The sequence below is a fragment of the Alligator mississippiensis genome, chromosome 9, assembly GCF_030867095.1.
Source record: "Alligator mississippiensis isolate rAllMis1 chromosome 9, rAllMis1, whole genome shotgun sequence".
Classification (NCBI taxonomy): domain Eukaryota; kingdom Metazoa; phylum Chordata; order Crocodylia; family Alligatoridae; genus Alligator; species Alligator mississippiensis.
This window is the reverse complement of record NC_081832.1, coordinates 8,005,494-8,024,235: the sequence shown is the minus strand read 5'-3', so window position 1 is coordinate 8,024,235 and position 18,742 is coordinate 8,005,494. Positions and strand designations below refer to the sequence as shown.

At 41.6% G+C, this 18,742-nt stretch overlaps 2 protein-coding genes across 2 annotated transcripts; one reads left to right on the top strand and one right to left on the bottom strand.

Moving 5' to 3' along the window:
• Positions 1-1,037: 1,037 nt before the first annotated feature.
• On the bottom strand, positions 1,038-6,949 carry CTSZ (cathepsin Z). Its single transcript, XM_014609507.3, has 6 exons — positions 6,782-6,949; positions 6,318-6,481; positions 4,112-4,291; positions 3,255-3,405; positions 2,784-2,946; positions 1,038-2,206 (listed from the first exon to the last, which is right to left on the bottom strand). The coding sequence occupies exons 1-6, from the start codon at positions 6,919-6,921 to the stop codon at positions 2,093-2,095; spliced, it is 912 nt and encodes a 303-aa protein (XP_014464993.1). The 5' UTR covers positions 6,922-6,949; the 3' UTR covers positions 1,038-2,092.
• A 4,991-nt stretch (positions 6,950-11,940) lies between these two features.
• Positions 11,941-18,694, top strand: TUBB1 (tubulin beta 1 class VI). Its single transcript, XM_006271749.4, has 4 exons — positions 11,941-12,186; positions 14,463-14,571; positions 15,108-15,218; positions 16,373-18,694. The coding sequence occupies exons 1-4, from the start codon at positions 12,130-12,132 to the stop codon at positions 17,497-17,499; spliced, it is 1,404 nt and encodes a 467-aa protein (XP_006271811.1). The 5' UTR covers positions 11,941-12,129; the 3' UTR covers positions 17,500-18,694.
• Positions 18,695-18,742: the final 48 nt, after the last annotated feature.

Below are 18,742 nucleotides of genomic sequence, written 5' to 3'. Positions count from 1 at the left end.
AGTTAGGTTTTCTTGCTCCAAGATGTAAATTACTGTCACTTTTGAAGAGCAATACTGATTAAGCACACCTCTCTTGCCTTGTATTTCACTGAAAACAGTAACTAACTTGTCTCTTAGGTAGGCCTAGCTCACAGGTGGACAGTTAAGCTATTTGAGCTCAGCTGTCTACCGTCACTGGATACTGAATTCTTGCTTTTACTCATCAACACCTAAGCTGAGAAATAGATGGTCCCTAATACCTTCATAATGAAGTACAAGCTCACCAAGTATAGAGTGTTGTATTCAATCCTATCCCAATCTGCAGGGCAAAAAGCAAGAGGACAGCAGACATGATGAACGTAGCTTCTGTGCAGCTGGAAGTAACTACATTTCATGTTAGTGCATTGCATGCACATGTTATTTTGACGGTGACTCCATCCACATTCCTGACCAGGTGAGAGCAGTTAGAGTACAGATTCTGTTTAAGCCCCATGTACCCACAATATATGTCACACTAAAGTGCTGCTGTAGGTACCAATAGCAGTCCTTGCTGGATTATGACATGTTGAGTTCCTAAGATATGTCCAGTTTAAGAGGCCCCATGCGATAAAAATAATCCAAAGTATGTATATTTTTGTCATACTAGAATGAAAATGTCCATATTTAGAGAATCATTTTCCCATATCTCCTTTATCCTTTCTTTACCAACATTATTATAAAACTTGATATTGAGTCCCCCACATATTGTGAGGCCCTAAAATGTAGTTTACATATCTTAAGCCTAAATCCAGCACTGATAGCAGTAAATGAGTGCTGAGAAACAAATTCTGTTCATGAGCTTCTGCAGGCATGGACAAACGTTTGCTTGAAGCAGTTTCAAAAGGAAGAACTTGCTGCCTGGGAGCAGGCAGCAGCTGTTACACTGTAAGTGCTCCATGTGCAAGAGCCTGTTTCATCCAGGGTTAAGATTCAGGTGATAGAGCTCAATTATCACTACAAGCTTGTACACTTGAAATTCTATCCATGACCATGACCTATAATCTACTTAACACCTCTAATCACTTCCCATAAGAGAGAATTTATTACAATGTGATCAGGTTTACACTTGTTGATATGGCACTGATTTTACTTTTCATCATTAGTTTACATGATACAACAGACTGTTAGGAAGTAGACAGGAGAAAGACAACACTCCATCTCTTCTTGTATGTTATGCACATAAAATAAGAGCCAAGGTTTCTGACAATCCTATCCACCCACACTTCCTCCCGGATTAAAAAATATAATATCCTCATAAAAATAGCACAGCTATTCAATTATGTCTGGAATTAAATCAAAGAAAGTTCAGGGAATAACTGCAATATACCGTCTTAATTTTTTCTTGTAGTTTTGAAGATCATTGGTTCTTATTGTGTCATTTTCAGTTGGATAAAGTAACAGTATCAACATTTAATTTGTTTTATGTATAATACAGCATATGCCTTCTCATAGGGCCAGCAAAACAATATGAGCTGTAACTTTACTGTTTCAAATGTACAACACAAAACCATAGCTTTTACTGCACAGTCCATGGGCAGTGGGAAAAGTTTACTTGCTGCCCTTGTACTTTGTGTATATAATGTAAAATTAAGCTCCAGGCCCAACTTTTCCAGGGAGCACACATGAAATTTAAAATCTGTAAACACAAACCTCTTCCCTGAGAGTATCAGGTAAATCTTACCTATGTCAGATTAAAGTTTCTCGGTGATGGGAAGGGGATCCCAAACCTGCAGTGTGATGAACTTCTATAGAAAGGATGTGTGTCTAGTTTCTGAGTAATGAACTGCAGTTAAGCACTGCACAACAGAAAAAGCAGCCACAGCTGTTTTTCTCACCAGCCCTTTTTTTTTTTTTATAAAGATGGTGTAGCCTTCAAATTTAATAATCGTTGTGTAGAAGCAGTTGGCCTTTGCTCTAAAATTATTTTACTTTGAAAACAGTGTGGTGATCTGTACTGACTCCTCATGACTATGTGGTTATTCAGTGCTATAGAATAGTTAAAACTGCCCATTTAGAAAGAATACATGATTTGATTAAAAGACTTAATCAAATTTCAAAACCAAAAAAAGGGCAATCATGGAAGTATAGGGTCCCCATATGCACAGTCCTCTTCAACAGCAAGATTATATTCTGCTCCTTTTCCACCTTGGTAGGCACTTGTTACGATCCTTAGCCAGCCCCTTTCACCCTAAAATAAATTAATTTGCATTAGTATAGACAATGAAGACTTTACCAGCCTAGTCCTCCTCAGCTTCCTAAAAATATCCCATGAGCACAGCTTTGGCAGGGCAAGGATGTCTTGGCTGTGAAGTTTTAGGTTTATAAATGGGGTCCACAAAGCAAGCTTGCTGGAAGTAGCAAACTGCTTTGCTGAACTTGCATGTGGGCAGCTAGAAATTCCTTTATCCCTCCCCCTCTTCCTCCTGACATCCAAAAGACTTGATTTGATTTATGACTCCAGTAGCTCTTTACAGTGGGCTTCAACTGGAGTTGCATGTCCATTTGGGACTCAGAGGTGACACTGCACAAAATATGCTTTTCTACTGCCTGACGTGTATTACCTGTGCAGACTTCTGTTCAATTTTATCAGATTTTTTTTAAGTTGTTAGCCATGTTTAAAACTGTAAATTCATCCACAGCTGTTTCAAAGGCTTATTCTTACTCCAAACAAGCTATTCTTACAGTTTGAAACAAGGTTTTTAAAAGATAAGCACAATTCTGTTTGCAATCATTTTGTGAACACAGTTCCTCCCTCTTTTCCTTACCCAAGGTTCACCCCAGGAGTTACGAACAATCCAGTATTCAGTTCCATTTTCCTCACCCCATCCAGCCACTGATACAATATGGTTCACTGTAGGAGAAGGGTTGTACTCCAAATAAAGTCCTCCAGTGTAAGCATCCAGCTTTGGTGTAGCCATTATGCCACAACTGTAACAAAGCAGAGACAACATCCTTATTTGAAAATAATTTTTATGATGGGCTGAGCAAGAACAACAGCTTCCAACAAATAAATTAACTTAAAGTCTACAGTCTAGTTTCACAAACATTATTAAATAGATATTAGTCAATAGCATAAGATGCTAGCAAATGTTTGGTATGTATTGCTCTCTAAATACCAAAGGCTGCATGATGAAGAAACAATGGATCAGGCTCAGTAAGCTTCACATGTTTCCAACTTATCTCAATAGTCATTGTAGAATTCCTGTTCTTCTTACGTCATAACACTGTTTATTTACCTGATTGGACCATTGGCATAGATTTCTGCCATCATTTTTTGCCTCCCACTGACGGAGCCATAGTCAGCAACTTTCCAGAGTGTGTAGTTCTTTATCACATGGCATTCCCCAAAAGTAACACACGTTCCACACTGGTTAAACTTCTTACATTCTACAAAACGCGATAGATACTTCATTAAATAAGTTTAATTAAGAAAATGCTATCTTCCAATGATCAAGTAAGTTTTATAGTAAACCAATGGTTTGTTTTGTTTTTTAAGAAAGTTCCTTATGGGATAGAGACTTAAATGGGATTAAATAATTGACAAGTTATTGTTGTTTTCTCTGCCTGGTTGGTTCCTCAAGTTAAATAAAATTGCTAATTAATATGATCTCCATAACATGTACTCTTTCAAGGATGTTTGATCCCTTACTGTACAGTGCCTTCATCATGGGTGTTTTTATTATCATTGGGTACACTACTACTTTCTCTCTGAGCTGACATACAGGTGCACGCACACAAAATGACAGAAAAGACAAGTTCTGTTCCGTTTAGCTAAAGATGACATTTCTGAGTATTCCACACCACTACACATTGAAGACTAATGGGATCAAATTTAGCAACCTTGGGAAGGAAAGGCTTGTTCAGACATGTTGATAATCCACTGTTTTGTCTGATTCTGGAGCCAAAACAAAGCACATATTTTAAGAGACCTTGCTGTCTTATTCAGAAAGCAGAAGCTACATTGCCTGGCAGCAGTAGGAAAGAGCTAAAAAGGGGCATATTAACCATATTGTACACAAATTCCTTTAGGCTGGGATTAAACCATGCAGAATAAAAGGAAATAGTAACAAGTGTTTGAAAGTTGTTGCCATACTTTGGTCTTTGGCTTGGTAGTTGTTACAGGTTTCATCTGGAATGCCATGGTCATGTGCATACATCCAAACACCTGAGTGATCTCCACCTTCACAGGACCCTGCGTCGGCACAGTCGATAACATTCTGAACTGAGAGGTAGGCAGAAGGCCACGCACCTTTTCTCTTAATGTTGATGCGATCTGTGAAAATGAGAGACTTAGCAGTTGGTGCTTTAGTTTTAATACTGTTTTAAACTAAGCATTGATTGAATACTCTAATTTTGTCTCCTTAGTTGCACTTGCAGCTTGACATTTATGGGTGCAAAAACCTCTTATACATACTGAGTTGTTAAATGAACTGTGACCCAGTCTGGTAGACCAGCTGAGAGAATTTGCATTTTGCAGGTGCAGCTAAGGTTTCCCATTAGAGGTTTGGTTTAATGTGTCCATATAGAGAAATAATAAACAAGATCGATTTCAAACGTGAAAAGCATTTTTAAAAAACCAAACACACATCACTGGCCAGCTGTGAAAGCTCTTAGATTCATTTACAGCCCTTTGTTTTCTTTATAGCCCTTTTTATCCACAAATCTCAACACCAGTGATGCCCAGCCAGGGTGCCTTGAGGTCCTTTCAAGGGTGTCCCACAATGTCACCATTGCCTGGTGTGCAAACATGATTCACGTGATAAACCCAGAGATTTCAAATAGGAATTTGAGATGTGACAAACATGCTGACTTAATGTGGTCTGAGTTCTCTGCCACAGAAGAACTGTTTTTTGCAGTAAAAAAAACAACTGGAACTAGAAAGGTTGAGAACCAGCCCTTAAAGCTCTACCAAGAAGTGAAGTATCACTACCTCTTTTTACATGGAGAGGAGTCAGATGACATTTCAAAGGTCTAGTGGGGCTAGGACTATGAGTCTGCTTGATTCTAAAATCCAGACTCAGCATATATTTAGGCAGCAACAAGCTATAAGGTCAAGTTTTCAGACAGTTTATGGTCATAGCTGGCCTTGCTTATTTTACTGTTACCTCATCCTCCCGGGCAGCTTGCCTTTTTGTCTTCCTCAGCTAATTAACTGAAGGGAACAGACTTTGGAACAAGCATTTGCGTGCTGTTTATTACAGCTGCAGTTGTGATCCTACAGGAGCCCTTATGTGTTACCACTACTCTTATTAACAGATTTCATGTTTACCTTGATAAATGCTTGGGGAAGTTTTAAAAGACTGAATGCTCCTTTAATTAAGGATGGAGAAAGCTCTCTCCCAACTTTGCTAAAAGATCAAGAAAGGCAAGATTGGATATTCCTGCTGCTTCTAAAAGTTAAGGGGAAAATCCAAGTCCATCTCCTTTATCATTAAGAAGCAAAAAACAGAGATGCACACATTCTGCCCCGTCAGGTCACCTTTAAGTCAAAGGCAGCAGGGAGTCCTGCCAAGGTGCTGATTCAGCACCCACTTTACGCTATACTTCAAGCAGGAATCTCATTTGCATCTCTATTGCTTTAATACGTATTTTCTATACCGGCTCTTGACTTCCTAGAATAGTGATTCTCAGTTGGGGCACTGTGGCACCCTGGGCACACAATGTTAATGCTGTTAGGTATGCCAGTGTGATTCACATGATAAACCCAGGGCTTTCAAATTGACAGCCATAGCTATGATCTTTCCGAGTTCTCCACAACAGAAAAACTGCTCTATGATTTTTTTCTGTGGTCAGAAAAAAGAAAGTGAGAATGAAGAAGTAGCCTTTTCTGAGGGGTGCCTCAAGTCTGTAAGGGTTGAGAACTGCTGTCCCAGAGCCTGACTGTGATGGAGAGAACTGCTTGGTGGAGGGAGTGTGATATTCCCACCCTGTGAAGGCTCCTTCTTTTTCTTTTTGTTTGAGTGCATTTTAATCACTCCAGTTGTCCTCCTTTAGGCTTTACATAATACCAGGGCTTTTCTGGTTCAACTGGGGAGAAACAAACTCTCCCTTCAGGTGCCACTTTGGGAATTCCCGGTGTGGGTGCGGCTCCGGGCTCTACCGAGGGAAGCCCTGCTGCGCTTGGCAGTGCCCTTGCTTTGGCTGGAAGCTCTTCAGGGCCTACATCTCCTTTAGCAAGTACAGCCACCAGCCCTGCCAGCTGAGGAGACCCACAGCCTGGTCATAGTGGGGGGGATCAAAGTACTCAGGGAAGCTGGAGGAAGACGGGCGATGCCCACAGCCGAAGTAGCGTGCCCTACCTGCTAAGGCACTGGTGCTGCCGTGGGCCCAGCAGGACCCGCAGTACTGAGGAATGTGCTGGTTGCGGGTGGTGCTGGCATAGTTGATGCCGTCAATGTTGCGCCAGTCCCAGCTCTTGGGGAGCTGAGCAGTGTTCAGGTACTCGTGGGGCCGTGGGTAGGTTCTGCACAGAAAGGAAAGAACTGGTCATGCTGGTTTTTTCCCCCTGATCTGAGCGGAAAAAACCCCAACCCAACCAAAACCCTCCATGACCTCAGCCCTTCCATCCTGGCCGGAGCGCACGTGACAGCTGCCTCATGACACTGAGCACGGGGACGGGGCTCAGCCCCAGAGCCATCCAGGCGATCTCTGGGGGGAGCCCCGGGCGGGCGGGCAGCGCGGGCCAGCGCCCGGCTCCGAGGAAGCCTCGCACAATCCGAGCCGGGCGGCAGAGATCCCGGCCCGGCCGCGGCTCGATGCTCACCTGACCCCGGGCGGCTTCCGCGGCGCCGGCTTGTAGCAGCTGTGCCCGGCGCGGTGGTGCAGGGCGGCGCGGGCCGGGCCGAGGCAGCCGGCGAGCAGCACCAGCGGCAGCAGGCGGGCGAGGGGCAGCGGCCGGGCCATGCTGAAACTGCGGCTCCGGCTCCGGGCTGAGTCAGGGGCGGGGCGGGGCGGGGCGGGGGGGTGGCATGGCGTGGCGCCGGGGGCGGGCAGAGCCCGGGCCCGGCCCCTTCAGCGGGTCCCGGCCCCTCGGGGCTGCTCGGAGCCCTGTAAAAATACCCTCATCCCACCTGGATATTTGGTGCTTTGTGAACACACAACGCAATGGTGGGGACGAAGTGTTTCACCAAAGAAACTGTTCCGCCGGGCCCATTTCACAGATGGGAAAACTGAGTTTTGAGGGGGGTGTTTTGTTCCACATCGCTGCAGTCGGGGGACTGACTGCAGGGTGCTGTCCAGCCATCCTAACTCGTTGGTATCCCGAAGGGAATGATGGTTGCCTGACAAAGTCCTTTTTAATCCTTGCAAGCCCGCCTGGGTGATGAATCCGCTAATCGCCCAGAAGAGAGGAAACTTTGCAGAAGCAGGATAAGGATTTCACAACGCAAAGGGCCGTTCTGTTAGACACAAGGTTTTTTGGTGATCTCTTTTATTGGACCAGCTGTATAGTTGGGAAGGACGTTAGACAAGCTTTCCGGTACTAAGTGCTCTTCCTTGGCCCAGATCTGAAGGATGCTTTGGGTGCATCTACACATCACCTTATGGCAATGTAGCGACATACTTTATTGCCACACAGCACGCTGCAGCAATCCCGTGGGTCTACACACGATTGCTTGCTAGGTCGGTGTAGCAGCGCACTCCTGTTTCTAGCGTGCCACAATGGCAGTGGAAGGGGAAATCGAAGTGTGCGCCACCCGTACGGCGCAGTACCCACCCATACTGCGCTGTGCTTTAGTACTTCCGGAAGTACACTGAGCTGCCGCATGGGGAGCACTTCCGAAAGGAAGTACTAAAGCATGGTGATGTTCAGACATGCCCTTTGTGCCCGAAAACGGGTCTAATGTTTCAACTATACAGTTAGTCACCAAAAAGAAAACCTTGTTTCTTGCATATTTCCTCAATCATCACAGCGATGATAGCAGGCTGCCCCCGCTACACTTTTCTGCTGTAGGCTGTCTTGAGAGCAATTAGCTTAAAAAGCAAACATTGCTGTGTTGACAGGGCCCTTTTTTGTGTTTGGAAGCATGACTTGCACAGTTTGTTTGTACGCTTATTGGATGGTGGACTGGCTACGTTTTGTCAAATAACTTGAACCTTAAGCATTATTTATTTGAGTGCTGAATCATTGTCTTGGGATGTTTCCAGGCATGGCTCAACTGGGTTTTGAGGAGAATTAGTTACCATCTGGTGGCCATTTAGTGGCCTGTATGTAACATGATGTGATAGCTTTAGTGTACAATGAGATTTCTTGTTGGCAGTCTCAGCAAACAGACTGAGGATTGAAGTAGACTTTGTGAGTGAAGGACATGTTTGTCCCTCCGGGTGATCAATTCACATTAAGATGGGAGCAGTAGGATAGGTAGGACTAGTGCTGATAGTGCTGCCCTGCTTTGGGGCAGAGAACGGTGGAGCATCCCGGGCTGAGAAGGTAGTTCCTCCTACACAACAAGCCAGCTTTTAAAAACACAGGCCAACACTGGCCACACACAGAGTGCACTAACTTCTGATAATTATTAAGCTATGGCAAAAAAAAAATTACTTTTTCCAAGTTTGGCAGCTATTCCCTCAGTCCTGGCATATCTATAGCTGTCACAGGAGACAGTGGAAGCATTATGTGAACTGATATTATACAGGCAAATGAAATTATAATATTAAGACGAGGTCTGACGGTCAGAAACACAATCTTGCTGGGATAATTTGACCCCAGCTGACTTCCTCCCTTTGGGGCAGGGGGCTGGACCTGATGATCTTGCGAGGTCCCCTCCAGTCCTAATGTCTGTGAAATCTATGAAAATGTGCAACAGGGCACTCCCTCTAGACTGTTTACCATAGTCACTTGAAATAAGTGCACATGTGTATTTATGGCAAAGCCAGCATTCAGCATGTCCTTCCACTCTGCAGCTGGTGATCATTTGAGCAGTCACATTGCTTATCATCATCAACACATGTACAATGTCTGTAGATAGGAAGTTCATTAGTGTTATTGGACTGGCTTGAAGTTTCGAAACAGCTGAAGAATGACACGGGAAAAAACAGAGTGGTTTGCTTGAAAAGGCTCAGAGAGATGTACATGTTTTTTAAAAATCCACGTCAGAAGATACTAAGAATTACTTTGCATCCTGTTACACAATTTTCAAGGCTATATGGTTTAAAATAGGCATGTGTGTGCAGGTGATTATTTTTGAAGAAAACTATATTGGGTGAATAATTCATCATGAATTATTTGTTTGATGGGACTGGCTTTCTTCTTTCTCTTCATTTATGAATTGTTCACAAAAAGATTGTGAATTTCTCAAATTAATTTATTATTCAGGCTCACTTGGATAATTTTGTCAACAGATGCCTTTTGCTAATTGTAGATATTTGCAATGCAAACGTGTAGGTAAATTGCACGTGTGCTATTGTTTCTTTACTCTGTGATTTAATTAAACATCACAGCACCAAACAGGAATGTAATAACCAAGTGTGCAATTTGAATTTGCAAATACTCTTACCAGCACTGCATGTTTGTGGAAAAGAGCTTAAGTACACAACGTATATGGCCAAATTAAATTTTGCTCTTTAATTCAAACGAACATTCACAAATCAGTTTTCTTTCACTCTTGTTTTTACAAACTATCCATAATATATCAGGTTAATGTTCTTGTGTATGTAATAACTTAATTGCCAATTAAAACAAAATGGTTGGAACATTTTCTGCTCCTAAAAGACGATGAAGTTATCCCATTCTGAAATAATAAAAGAAGGATCTAATTTAAAATTTTTTTCTTCTATCATCTCTAATTAGTACGTGAATTTTAATCTTCCTCCATGTGAAGAATTAATAGGTTTAGTCTAGACGCCACAGGTACTCTGGAGACATGCTCGCAATGAGTCCTATTCACATCAGCTCTTTCATTTACAGCTGGAGAGAATGTTAGTAGTTACCTTTGCAGTGGGGAAGTCTAGACTAAGCTGATTTTCCTTTTGGACTTGTTTTGTTTTACTTCCAGCTCCCCATTATTTGATAAATAAACCATTTCAATAAGCCATTTGCATCTACTGTGCTGGTTTTATGTATTTATTCAAAATAAGCTTTTTTTCTAAACTGTCTCCTACATTTTCCTTCAGTTTCTCCTCCTAGCCTAGTTGGAGACTAAAAAAGGGGCGTGGAGCTGAACTATACCAATGTACCCAATGGATGCTATCTCAGACCCCGAGAAGGAGTGCTGACTTGGGGGCATCTGGTACGCAGAGATACAGGCCTGTGTCTATCTGCAGGAAACATGCCTGTGTCACAGCTTGCTTAGGATTATGTCACTTCCTTGGATGCACAGCCATGGCAGGGGTTCTTTGAGAATACTATGCATTGGGTTGCAATGGGAGCAGGAGGTTGGTTTCCTCTGTATTGTTGTGGCAGATTCCACTGAGCCTCTTTTTAGCCACGTTCATCTTGGGAAGCAGTGATGTACCTGCATTGTAAGTGGGATATGGTAGCTAACTTGTACAAACGTTCAGCTAGGTAGGATTTCAGAAGTTCCCGAGCAGGTTAGGAGCTGCTGCAGTCTCATTAACTCCCATTCTTAGGGGCCTAGATCCACAGAATTTCGCAATGCTAGGCTTTGCATCACTAACTCCCAGACTCCCTGCCACCCAGCGGGATTCAGGGACCTGACATAGGGCCCCAGGCTTCCCAATTCATGGGGAGAGTCAGGTACCTAGGAATGGGGTTCCACAAAAATCAGCACTGCTCAGAGCAGGTCTGCTTAAGCCAGTCAGTGGGAAAAACCATCAGAAGAGCCTGATCAGGGCACTGAGGGAATTTAGGCAACAGCGGATGTTGTGTGTATTGTTGCTGTGCTGGCTGTGGATATCGACTTAACATAAGATTTCTTTACCTTCTGGAGTGTAAGTTGTAACATACATGGGCAACCTTAGCTTTAAGTTACCAACTTTCAGAACATTTTAATGGAGAATATGCAGGATGTCTGGAGAAAGGTTGCTTGTCCCATTCAGAACATCAGACAGTTGTCCTTTGGGAACGCAAATTGTACTGGTGTTTCCAGACAGTTGCATTTCAGACACATTTTTGCCCAGGATATGGAACTTTGTATTGATGCACAGGGGGCCAGGGAGCAACCTACTATCAGTCAATCTGTGGAGTCCCCATTGAAGTCACTGGAAATTTTGCTTCTGACCCTAAGGTGAGATGGGAGATTTTGCAACCAGCCTAGAGCTGATCAGACATTTTTCAACATAAAAAAGTTGCATTGACAAATGCTGGGTCACTGAACCAAAAGATTTTGCTTGAAACAACTCAGATCTGGTGAACCGTAGCTGAATTTAAAGCAGAGTCCCAAGCAAATCTTCAGTTTCTTGGCATGTCTGTCCCAAGATCAGGGACTTTGGAAGCATTGCATCCCTGGGCACGGAATGGATATGCCTGAAATCTAGACAGGGTTTGCTTGGAACCCAGCACTGGTGGTAGCTAAAGTTGATCAAATCCAAGAGGTTTAGGAGTATTTCAGGTCCAGTTGTGCTGGAAGGGGCACTGGGAGATTAAACCTATATTGGTTTCAAGGTCTAGACCAAAATTAAGTGACACCCTCCCTCCACAGCCCTTGAAATTTTCCATGAGCTGGGAACTCCAGATTTTGGACTGCTCTAAAAGAGACCCCTGTTCACAAACAGCTAATGATTTGTCCTGAATTGTGTTGCATCTCTAACTAGAGCAGTCTTAACAGAATAGAGCAGCATACCTTTGCTATTCACATCTGAAGCCTTATTGCTTCTGAATGGACAGAGCATTATTCCACAAAGAGTTGCATCATTCATTCACAAATAAGTAAACTTTTCCTCCTCGCCTGCTTGCTGCCATGTATGTCTGACCTTACATCACATACGAAGTGCTTGGTACGTATTACATGTTCATGCAGACACGCTGATGAGGGGATGAGCAAAATGTAAATGTTGGATACTCCCTTTGCAGTTTGAGTGACAGCATCATCAGTATAAAAAGGAAATTACTCTAGTGGGTATAGCTGATACTGCAGTCAAGAGAGGTCTTGTTCCAGTGACTGAGCGTGGAGGAACTGGAATAGGCTCTTGCTCCTGAACTTTCTAGTCTGCACAATGCGTGAAATTGTGCATCTTCAGATTGGCCAATGTGGAAACCAAATTGGATCTAAGGTGAGGCTTGTTTCCAAGTAATTGTCATTAGTGGCAACTGCTGCCAATACAGGCAGCATTATAGTGATTGTATACGGACTGAAGGAAAGAGAGGAAGAGCATGACATTATTCCTAAGAAGTGTTCAGCATGGGCAGTGACAGCGTGTGTAAAGGATATTACTACTTTGCAAAATTATGCAAACCTGTGCAGGAATTACTATATGCTAGTACTGCAAAGTTATGAAAATGTTCCAATCTAGATTCACCCAAAGAACCTTGGCTTCCAGTCTAGGTGTAATTTATTACCCTGGTCTGCACTCAATATAATACATAATCATGGAAGATAATGATGTTTTACTTGTCATCAAAAGAATAACTTAGCCTGGAAAAATGTGTGAGTGGTATTTTCTCCAACTGGCACAAAATGTAGTGGGAATTTAAATTTTAGAATCCCCCTGATAAGTGGCAATTAAATATATTTTTTATATTTGCATAACTTAGAAACAACTGCACAGAGTTATTACCAAATAATTCAGTTAAGGTCAGCGCTGGAAACACTGTATTTGTAAATTTAAAATTAAGTCATGTGCTAAGGGAAGGAGACCTTTAAAATTAAAATAGCTTGCTCATTACAGTGGGAGGGCGTGACTGCAGTAATACTTCTGCAATGAACTGCCTAGATAAGAAATTGTAGGGCTGGATGTAAAAATGGGAGTCTAGATAAGCATTTTGTTTTTCTGTATGTTCCTGCTGTATAAATAATGCATCTGAGTATGTTGCCTTTTGCATGACTCTCGCAAGGAGAGTCACGATCCAAAAGCAAAACTTTGGGTCCAAGCACTCTCAAATGTTTGGAGTTTTACTACTAGTGCTTTACTGCTAACCATTGAGTATGATGCAGTAAGAGCAACTAAGCAGAGAAGAGTGAAAGTGCAATTTTGACATCTTGACTGCTTCTTCTGTCTGCATACAGAGACTTCAGGATTTCTGTGCTAGATGTTCTTTAGACCAGCCCTGATTTTCAGAAAAGCCTAAACCACACATGGTTACCTGGTGTGTGTGTGTGTGTATGTAAACGCAGCAACTGCACCTTTACATATCTAACTGGTCATGCTTCAGTGGTGCTGAGCGATGCTTTTTATTAGGTATAGAAGGCAATCTCCACAGGTAGCCCTGTCTGAGTCTGAATTGCCTCTCCAAAGACCCGCTAGTGCAGGCCAATCTCAAAAAATGATGGTGTGGTCCAAAATTTATAATGGATGATTTGGGTCCTTTGCTGTTTTACTGGTAGCAGGTGATAATTTAAACAAATGGTCTTTTTAACTTTTTGTGTGGTGTGTTTTTTTTGTTTCTCCCCAGGTTGCAGTGTTTAAATGTGGAAATGAAAAAGGATTTAGGATCATAGGAAAGTAGGTCATCCAGTCCAGGCATCCCCTTCATCTACCCCCTCCCCATCCCTTCCTCAAGGCTGGATCATCCTTGGCTAAACCAACTTAGCCAAGGGTCAGTCTAAACTACTCTTGCAAACTTCCATAGATGGCAACTCCACAACTTTTCTAGGTCACCTGTGTCAATGCTTGGCCACCTCTTTCGCAGTCAGAAAGTTCCTCCAAATCTCCAACCTAAATTTCCCCCTGCTAAAACTTGAGGCCATTTATTCTAGCCCTGTTCCTTATGGCCACAGAGAGAACCCCATTTCCATTTTGTCTGTAATCACCCTTCAGGTATTTGAAGACTGTTTTCAAATCCTACTTCAGCCTTCTCTTCTCCGGGCTAAATAACCCTAGTTCTTTTAGTCTTTCCCCGTAAGTCTTGCCTCTCAGGCACTAATCATTTTTGTTGCTCTGAACTGGACTCTCTTCAACCTGTCAACATCCTCCTTGAAGTGTAGGGTGCCAAATTGAATATAATCCTCCAGGTGAGGCCTCACCAGTGCTGACTAGATTAGAAGAATCACTTCCCTTGATTTGCAGGCGAGGCTCCTACTGATACAAACCAGTATACTGTTTGCCTTTTTTGCAACAAGATCACACTGTTGGTTCATATTCAGTTTATGGTCTGCTATAACCCTCTGGTCTGTCTCTGCAGTTCTGCAGCCAAGCTAGTCATTCTCCAGTCTGATTTGCACATACACTTATTCCATCCTAAGTTCAAGACTCTGCACTTGTTCTTTTGAAACTCGTATGGTTGACTGCGGACCATTTCTCCAGTTTATCCAAGTAATTTTGGTCAGTTATTTATTTTGAGAAAGGTAATACAGATATGATGATAAGTGTATCGTTGTTCTCTCTTTCAGTTCTGGGAAGTGATAAGTGATGAGCATGGAATTGATACCTCTGGAAACTACCATGGTGATTCTTCAATGCAGCTGGAAAGAATTAATGTGTACTTCAATGAAGCTGTTTGTAAGTGCTCAGCATCTTCATTGGAGTTAGGAGGGGTTGGGTGACAACTGATTATTAAGTAAATACTGAATGGTTAAAGAAAAGGGCAGGCAGGAGGATTTTCAAAAGTAGCAAAGCACTTAGCTACATTGACTCTGAATGACAACTGCACTGCTTTATTGCACTGGTGATTTTGCAAATACTGCCCTGTACCTTTGCTCTTCCCCTTGTTGTGCAAATCTGTTCTTACAAGTAAAATGTGCCACTGACATATGTCTGTTTTCTGAGTGCAAACTCTCCAGGTGTGAGCACAATGAAGGTTGTTCCCTGAGGATTTTTTGGTTTGTTCTGATGTCTTGTTAATCTTCTGTAATGATTCAAGTTAATTTAAATTTAGTAGCATGGGTTACATTTAGGTCCATTTTATTTTTGTTTCACCCTTTTTCTATAACACGCTGAATTAAATTCTTGGGCTGAATGGGGCAGCTGATATAAAAGGAGCGGGATTTTGCTAGACTGCTTGCTAGCTTACGCTCGCATATTTTCCTTTGTTGTAGCCCATAGGTATGTGCCCCGTTCTGTCTTGGTGGACCTGGAACCTGGAACTATGGATAGCGTACGGTCTAGCAGAATAGGCCCTCTCTTTCGACCTGACAATTTTATTCATGGTATGTACTGTGTGCTGTTAATAAAAATAGAGAAGTAAATATGAAGTGACGGGGACACTGCTAAACCCAGATTAGGTTCCCTAAGATCTTAATTTTTGTTTGTAAAGCATCCTTAAATAAATCAAAAACTAGTAGTCCTTCATCCAGCATTCCACATGGGTGTTGAGGGGAACAGATTACAATACTTAAAGGCCTTGTCTATGAATTAATAGTATCTCAAATTGTTAAAACAGAAATATTTTTTAATTCTGATTTTATCTTTTATTTAAGTCCTTTTAATTTAAATTAACTAAAATGAATAATCACTTTTGCTTATACTCAGTTTAACTTCAGCTAACGTAATGCTGCAATGTTCTGACTGCAAAATGTCTTTGGGAATGTTAAAATACAAAAAAAAAAAATGGTATTTAAATAAAAATGTTTCATTAAATTGTTTCCACTGTCTTATCAGATTTTAAAAAATCTGATTTATACAACCTAAACTTTAGTTATCTTCAAGTGTGAGTGTCTCTTTATTTTCCTATCCAATAAACCCATCTTATTTTCTGGAACTTCCAAAATCCAGGCAGAATTGTTTTTAACATCAGGAAGCCACACTATGTTTCAGTCAGCAGTAAAAAATTAAAATTACAATGACCATGAAAAGTTAGAGAGAAAACTTCTGGGTTTTTTTTACAGTTAATTTCAAACACTAATCTGATTTAGTGATACGAGATAGTGACTTTGAGTGTATTAGAAGAACTTCATATTAGATCATACTAATACTGAAAAATGGTAGTAATCTTGTATAATTATAGGAATTTAGCGAGCAAGTCCTGAACTATACATTAAAATTTGAAAAAAAAAATACTATTGCTTTTTTCCAAATGTGGATATTTGGATCTTTGTTCTCTTTCCATAACTGTGTTCACAAAAAAGGTGAGCACTTTCATGCCATGGGGAATTTTTGCATACATTACTTATTACTAATGGGAACAATTACACTTTTTGAGCATTTTTCCTCCATGTTTTGGGATAGTTATGAGATCCTTTCACTATCCTTTAATCATATAGTATTTTGTGTCTACATTTGATTACCATGTAGCAGTATTCTTATTGTGATTTACATGTGGCATGGCAACTTTATAAATGGTTTTCTGTAATTATGCTTACAGGTAACACAGGTGCTGGGAACAATTGGGCTAAGGGCCACTATACAGAAGGAGCTGAGCTGATTGAGAACGTGATGGATGTGGTCAGGAACGAGTGTGAGAGTTGTGATTGTCTGCAGGGGTTTCAGCTTATCCACTCACTTGGAGGCGGCACAGGATCTGGTATGGGCACACTCCTCATCAACAAAATCAAAGAAGAATACCCTGACAGGATTATGAACACCTTCAGCGTAGTGCCTTCACCCAAAGTTTCAGATACAGTTGTAGAGCCATATAATGCCATACTGTCTATCCACCAACTGATAGAGAACACTGATGAAACTTTTTGTATTGACAATGAAGCTCTGTATGACATATGCTTTAGAACCCTGAAGCTCCCCAGTCCCACTTATGGTGATCTTAACCATCTTGTTTCCCTGACCATGAGCGGCGTCACCACCTCTCTCCGTTTTCCTGGTCAGCTCAATGCAGATCTGAGGAAGCTGGCTGTAAACATGGTACCTTTCCCTCGCCTACACTTCTTTATGCCTGGCTTTGCTCCACTGACAGCCCGAGGCAGCCAACAGTACAGAACTCTTTCAGTGCCAGAGCTTACCCAACAAATGTTTGATGCCCGGAACATGATGGCTGCCTGTGACCCTCGTCATGGACGATACTTGACTGTAGCATGCATCTATAGAGGACAAATGTCTACCAAAGAAGTGGATGAAGAGTTGCTGGCTATCCAGACTAAGAATAGTAGCTACTTTGTGGAATGGATTCCTAACAATGTAAAAGTGGCAGTGTGTGACGTACCTCCACGTGGCCTGAAGATGGCAGCCACCTTTATAGGCAACAACACAGCTATACAGGAACTCTTCAAGAGAGTTTCTGAACAGTTCTCAGCCATGTTCAAAAGGAAAGCATTTCTCCACTGGTATACTGGTGAAGGCATGGATGAAATGGAGTTTTCTGAAGCGGAAGGCAACGCCAATGATTTAGTTTCTGAATACCAACAATACCAGGATGCCACAGCTGATGTAGAGGAATATGAAGAGGTCGAAGTGAAACATGAAGAGGCAGAAGTGAAAACTAGCCGAGAACAGGAAGCAGTAATTGTAACGTCAGAAAGCTATCCAACAGCAGTCTGAATCCTGATCTTATATACAGAACCAACAATTCCTATCCATGCAGCTGAAAGAACTCTTGCAAACTTATCTATTTCTATATTAAACCGAAGTAGCATCAACAACACTGATTTTCATTTTGAAATGAGCCACTATGTTTTAGCTTTCTAAATAATTGCCGGTACTAAAACTTTCCTGAAAAGAACCTGGAGGGCAAGTTGTAGTGTGTCAGGCTTGCTCAAAAACTTACTTGATTTAAAAGTATCATAGATTCTGAATATAACATAGTGTGTTGTGTGTATTTTTGGAGTGGCAGTGACAACTCATGGACTTGAGTGTTGCCATTATAAGCTCTAATTATTATATTATTTATTTATTTTAAGGTAAATGTGGGCATAGGTGTTTTTTGTTCAGAAATTTGTGAACTTTTTTAAAGCAATCTTGTGGACCCACCAGCCTATGAAAGCACGTCTTTGCCATGCATACCAAGGAGCTATTTGAGTCACTGTTAGCTGGTGCACAAAGAAAGTTTACAATGCCTTTTAGGACACTTACTTGCAAAGTGAAGGGGGAACACCTCTGTTTATGCCTGTGTGTGCGCGTGGGGGTGTGTGTGTACACCTTTTTTTGTATAATGGAGGAGCTTTTGGTTTCACACCCTATTCTGCATTTCAGTTTTTAATTTCAAAGTTTAGCTTGGTTTATATTAGTAGATTCGTGAGCACTATTTAGAAGTGATCTTTGGTGGGGGGTTTTCCCATATTTAAATGTATGTCACTTTTTTTTCCTCTTTGGTCCAGTGATAGATAGCGGCATGCAGTTGGTTTGAGATGTTAAGCCAATCATACAGGTCAGTAGTTTATTATATTCAGGATTAAGCTAGAAGCAACAATGCATCACCTCCAGGGGAAAAAAAAAACATTGCTAGGCAACTGTGTTCTTGCTTCTATCCAACTAACACTATTTATATTTATAATAGCTACCACTATGCTGTCTAGATATTTTCTAAACCATCCTCACATTTTTATTTTAAAAAGTGGACAGTTGCAGTCAACTGAATTCTACTAACTTGAATAGGCTTTCGTTAAAATGTTTTTTGCCTCGTCTATTAAGTGTTTCATTAAAGGAAGGGTATCTTATGAGAAATAAATGTTTAAGTTACAGACAAACCTGAGCTTATTTTATGATATACACTATTTTAAATAAAGTCAAGACACAATTGTTGGCTTTTATTTTTCATAATTTCAAGCTATAATATTGCCACTTG